Source organism: Elephantulus edwardii, unplaced genomic scaffold (assembly GCF_000299155.1).
Source record: "Elephantulus edwardii isolate Elephantulus edwardi_28Jun2011 unplaced genomic scaffold, EleEdw1.0 scaffold00116, whole genome shotgun sequence".
NCBI lineage: Eukaryota > Metazoa > Chordata > Mammalia > Macroscelidea > Macroscelididae > Elephantulus > Elephantulus edwardii.
The window spans coordinates 4272795-4278783 of NW_006399866.1; the positions used below are offsets into that span (position 1 = coordinate 4272795).

Genomic DNA, 5989 nt, shown 5'->3' on the forward strand with positions numbered 1-5989 from the left:
GGTTGTACGGCGTTTCGGTCTAGATCTCAGCTTTTATTTCGATCAGGCTGCGGGTTTCAGGAATGGGGTCTGCAGGCCTGTCTCGGCTACATGGGCTTTTCGCGACTTACAAGCCTCCAGGACTAAAGTGGGAACACCTTCGGGACACTGTAGAGATGCAGCTTTTGAAAGGTGCGTGACGCGAACCAGACCCACGATTCCGCTATTATTATCTGGGGTGAAGGAGTTCCTTCTCCCCTTCAGTGTCTTCCCAAAGTAGATGTATTTTCCACAAACCTGGCGAGAGCATCTCTTCTGTGTTCTCTGTTATTCCTTTTATCTGTGGAAAAATTGAGGCTCAGAAATTTTATGTATTGCATATTGTCACGCAGTTTCACGAACAGCATAATCAGGATCTGAACGTATTTCTCTCAACTATCTTTCTGTTCTCTCCATCGCGGGCGTCTCTTTTGTCTTCAGCCTCACAGTATCCTCTAACCCCACGCCTAGGTCTGTTGGGTCTGTCTACCACCCCACCTCGGAGTGGTCAGGTAAAACTGGCATGGTGATGTTTACTTTGTGTGTGCTCAGGACTCAACGCTGGGAAACCTCCTGCCCTTGAACAGCGTGTGCACTTCCTGCTGGGCCCGGTGGAAAGCTGTGAAGCCAAGGAACTGACCCTCACCGCCACTAGTGTGCCCACGCTGCGCAACCATCCCCTGGGTACGACGTCGCTGCCAGCAAATCCCTGAGCAGAGTATTTCTGTACTTAGTTTTCTCCTGAACTCATGAAGGGACACAGTGAGGCAAACTTCTAGAAAAGCCCAGATAGTAAATATTTTAGACTTTATGGACCATATGTTGTCCTGCAGCTTCTAAGCTCTGCCACTGTAGTGCAGAAACAGCTGTAGATAATAAAAGCATGAACCTGATTGCATCCCCATAAAACTTCAAGGACATGTAAATTTCATATCATTTCAAACATCATAACATACTTTACCTTTTTTAAATAATTTTTTTATTATTCTTTTTACGTGTATGGTCAATTCAGATCTGACTGGTACAGGAGGAGATTGCCCCCTCCTTCTCTAGCAGAGCATCTGGTGGATTTTAACCACTTACCTCTGGGATTGCAGTGCAGTGTCTTGCCACTAGGCCACCAGAGCTCCCTTTTTTTTTCCTTAACCATTCAAAACCAGGAAAGTAATTCTTAGCTTGTAGGCTATGAACTTGCAGATTTTGTGTATGACCTGTACTTTCTGAGCCCTTTGCGACTGTGGTGGAATCAGGGCTACTGGGAAAGTCAACAAAGGTGCCCAGAAATGGAGTTGGTGTGTTGTTGAGTCTTCTTCATCACTAGAACTGATTAAGGCATTTGTCAGGAAGGCTTTAGGAGAATCAGATGTCTCAAACAGAAATCTCTGACTCCCCTTCAGCCAGTGATAGTCAGTGACCCTATAGCATAACAGCAATAACAAGTGTAATTTATTGTAATTTATTTATTACTCTGCACTAGGCCTGTGTAAAGCTTTTCCCAAACCTGAGCTTATTCTGTTTGCCTCCAACCTGTCCTAATATCATTGCACAAGTAAGGAAATTGAGGCTCAGCAGCAACATTACATAATATAGCCAGGATTTCATAGGCTCTTAACTACTCTCAATCTTCTCATAGATTCCTCTTGATTTATAGAAGTATAAATACTTTTTAAAAAAAGTATAACTACTTCTAGCTTATTTCTACATTCATTATGATAGGAGTTATTTTTTGGTGACTTTTAGACTCTGGAATAGAGGCGGACAGATCCAGGTCCAGGCTTATATCCTGGAGGATATCTCATATCCTCCATTTTCTCATTGGAATGGTGGGCAGGAACGGGTCAGAAAACCCTACAGTCTTGATCACAAGTGTTTTCACTGGAAGCCTCTCATTGAGAGACTGTTGCTAGGCAGAGTGACGGGCATTTTGGTTGCCCTTTCTTTTGACCCAGCAAACTAAAGAAACACCCTGCATTTCACTTCCATGGTGGGGAAGCCTGAATTCTGGCTTTGGGTTCCATGAGGCCACATACTAGAAATAAGATTATCTTGCAGCCAAAAGCTGGATATGTTGAGGATATAGACCTTGTTTCTTTCTTTTCAGTGCGTGGACCAGAATTCACCAGTATGAAGATTGGGGTGGGACACCGGCTAGATACCCAGGCTTCTGGGGTGCTTGGTAGGTAGGATAAACCTTGGGGTGCAGTGATACAGGCCTAAGGGAAAGATCAGATAGCTGCTTTGATCCCAGCCTGTTTCTTACCCACCCACCATTTCCTACCACTGTCCTCCTTCCCTGATTTCTGCCCCAAGGCTCTGTCAGTTGAGCAGATGAATTGCAGTGGGGGGTAGGGGGATTGGGGTGTGGGGCATGGTACTGTCACAGGATAATAATCACAATCACTCATCTTTATCAAGTGGCCTAGTGGTAAGGAGCTGCAACTACAATCCCAGAGGCTCACGGTTCGAATCCACCAGATGCTCTGCCGGGGAAGGAGGGACAATCTCCTCCTGTACCAGTCAGATCTGATTTGACGGTACACTCACACAAAAATAATTAAAAAAAATTTTTTTTAAAAGTGACTCTTGTGATATTAAGCCCTTTGTGTGCACACAATTATTCAAGAGCCCTGGTCACATTGTCCATAGGAAGTTACCATGCTAACTAAAAGGCAGCGCCTCTCTGGCCCTTCATATCTATCAGCAGGCTCTTTGAGAGAGAGATGGACAGTCTCCTTCCTTGCAATTTACAGCCTCTGAAAACCTGCAGGAAGGTCAACTGTGAGTTCTAACTCATTGGCACTTTTATTAGGTACATAAAAATTTATGGATAAAGAAGTAAAATTTCTAAGTGACTTATCCTGGGTCACATGCAGAGAAGAAAAACGATCTTTGCTTGTGTAGGCAGCCAAGCACATTACTCTAGCCCAACTTGCTGGTATTTGGATATCATTGGAAATAACACATAAAGGCCTGAATCGTGAGCCATCTGTGTTCCTGGGGTCAGGCAGTGATCACAGCCTAAAGCCTTAACAGTCACAGTCCCCTTTTCTTGCTTCTTGGGGTGTAGGCTTGCAGACATGATCTCATTCCCTCTTCTTTCTCCCTCCATGAGTGAATAGAGAGTCCTTCTTTTCTTCAGCCAAAACCAGGAAGACAAAAGAAGTGCTCACAATGACAACTTGTAGTGGTCCCTTCCTCTGTGCTAACTGCTTCACATGTATTAGCTCCTTTCACTTTCATAGCACCCACAGGGATTCAGAGTTTTTATCCCCATTTTACTAGTGAGGAGCCTGAGGCCTAGGGAGATAAAAGGTATACTCGGTCACCCAGATTTAATTGGCGATCTTTGACCAGTAGTCTACTTCAGAATGTATGAGAACCTTAAGGGCATTTTCTGAGGGTCCCAGATCCCTCCTCACTAGGAGTCCAATCAACGCATATGGGCAGGTCCCAGAAATCTGCATTTTGACTGAGGAACTTGCTTGCTTGCTTGCTTGTAGAAACAGCTTCCCTTATATCTTGCTCATTTCAGCACCATCAAAGGTATCTGTATTCTCATGGGGGCAGGGGAAGGGTCTCCCAGGTAAAGGAAAGAGGAACCAAGTATGAGATCAAGCTGGTGCCTTTCAGTGCTCGGCGTGGGACACGGATGCAGGCTTCTCACTGACATGTACAACACTCATCTCACCAAGGTATGGAAGATCTGGGCACAGCCCGCTTATCCCTTGGTCCTATCCCTGGGTGTCATTAGCAGGATTCTGGAGCAGAGGTTTCTAAATGGAAAATACCTTTTGTTTGATGGCCACATGCCAAGGGAGACTAGTAATAATGTAATAGCAGCTTCTGATATTCACTGTATGCTGACTGCTCTAAGCTAAACCCTGTACATGCTCTCCCTTATGGAATCCTCATAACTTCTCCATAATGTAGGTCTGTTTTTAACTTGATTTTATAAATGTGACCACTGAGTCTCAGAAAGGGAACAATGCTTATCCAGGGTAATATAGCCTCTTTCAAGATTCAAATTAAGAATCACCGTCTCTTGGAAAGCATTTCCTTGGAAATCCAGTGCAACTGCCACCTATATTGAATTGATTTTGTTTTTAGGAATGGATTCCATGTCATGTAATCATTTACATAAGCACTGCTTTCATGTGTCATTTGTGTATCTAATGTGAGAGATGAAAAAATATCACTAAAATTTATGTACACTGTACATCAGGTGCAAATAATTGAAAAAAGAGGCAGAACTGGGGTTTGGATCTGAATTTGTCTGATACCGGAGCCTGGCATTCCACTCTGTCCTCTCACTGTCCAGCCTTCAGAGAGCTTGCTGTTGCATTTGAGACTGTGGAATCCACTGCTGAGCTGCATGTACAGAGGTGCCACATCAGGGACCCTTGTTCTTAATGGTTAAGAGCATAGATTTATGGAGCCAAATGGCTGGTACTAAGCTGAATTTAAAAGCCAGCTTCTACCACTCTACCAGCTTTGTGCATTGTATCCTTGGGAGGATTACTTAACTTCTCTGTACCTATGTTGTCTTATTTCTAAGATGAGAGTAATTGTAATACCTCCCTGACCAACTTTGAAGATTGACTATAAAAGGCAGCGGTGGGCTGGAAGCCTCTTGCTGAAGCAATCAGGACCTGTTGGGTGGGTCTTTATATTTAAAAGTCATTTGGGTTTGAGATCCACTGTTAATTGTGTTTGGAAAGAACATTGTTCTAAGTGGTACTAAGTATTTGTTAGTTTGCTGTACTGAGATAATTTGGGGTTTCTGGAATACTGAAATCTGTACCACTGGTGTGTCAATCCCATAGTGGTCAAGTTTTGGTAGAGCTCCCTGATTAAGACAGAGTAGGAAGCAAGATGGGCCATCTACTTCCTAAATAATAGGCATTTGAAAACTCTGTGAAAACTAAAGAAAGAGGATTGTTACAGTAGTGTAGTAGTAGAGCCCACACTGGAAATCAGTTGAAATGAGGAAAAACAGTAACATCATTTAACAATTGGAACATGGAATGTATGTAGCTTGAATGATGGAAAACTGGAAATTATTAAATATTAAATGGAACGCATGAATATCGACATACTATGCATCACTGAGATGAGATGGACCAGCTTTGGCCACTTTGAATCAAACAGTCATATGGTATGCTATGCAGGGAATAAAAAAACAGAAGAATTGTGTTGCATTTATAATCAAAAAGTCAATTTCAAGTTCTATCCTGAAATTCAGTTTTGTGAGTGATAGAATAATAACCATACCCATACAAGGAAGACCTGTTTAAAGGACTATTATTAAAAAATATGCTCTTACATCTAGAGCCAAAGAGGAAAAAATTGAGAATTTTTACCAGATCTTGCAGTCCAGAATTGACTGAACATGCAAACAAGATGCATTAATGATAATTGGTGACTGTAATGCAAAAGAAGGAAACAGTGAAAAAGGAATAGTAGTTGGAAGATAAGGGCTTGGTGATAGAAATGAAGCTGGAAACAGAATGACTGAATTTTGTATTTTAAAAGACATAAAGGCTATAGTTTCACGGATCATTTCTATAGTTCATTACTAGGGAAGTTTCTCTGATCGTGGTGTTGTTGCTGTTATGTGCCGTCGAGTCGCTTGCGACTCATAGCGACCCTTTGTAAAACAGCCCTAAACTCTGCTCTGTCCTGTGCCAATCTTACTGTCTCTGACACTCCCATACCGATTACCCCAGTCACTGAACCAATCCATCTCATAGAGGGCCTTCCCCTCCTGTGCTCCCTCCACTCTCCCAAGGATGATGTCCTTCTCTAGTGACTGGTCTCTCCTTACAACATGTCCAGAGTATGTTAGACGGAGCCTCAGAATCCTTGCCTCCAAAGAGCCACCTGGTTTAACCCTTTCCAGGATGAATCTGTTTGTTTTCCTAGCAGTCCATGGTACTCTCAATACTCTTCTCCAGCACCACTGCTCAAAGGC

At 43.0% G+C, this 5989-nt stretch overlaps 1 protein-coding gene across 1 annotated transcript in view; it reads left to right on the top strand.

Moving 5' to 3' along the window:
* The first annotated feature begins 62 nt into the window (after positions 1 to 62).
* TRUB2 (TruB pseudouridine (psi) synthase family member 2) overlaps positions 63 to 5989 on the top strand; it is a 15080-nt gene continuing 9153 nt past the window's right edge. The window contains exons 1-4 of the mRNA XM_006892609.1: positions 63 to 171; positions 571 to 702; positions 2120 to 2194; positions 3649 to 3710. Of these exons, the coding sequence (XP_006892671.1) occupies positions 63 to 171; positions 571 to 702; positions 2120 to 2194; positions 3649 to 3710 (378 nt within the window). The remainder of the gene's footprint in view (positions 172 to 570; positions 703 to 2119; positions 2195 to 3648; positions 3711 to 5989) is intronic.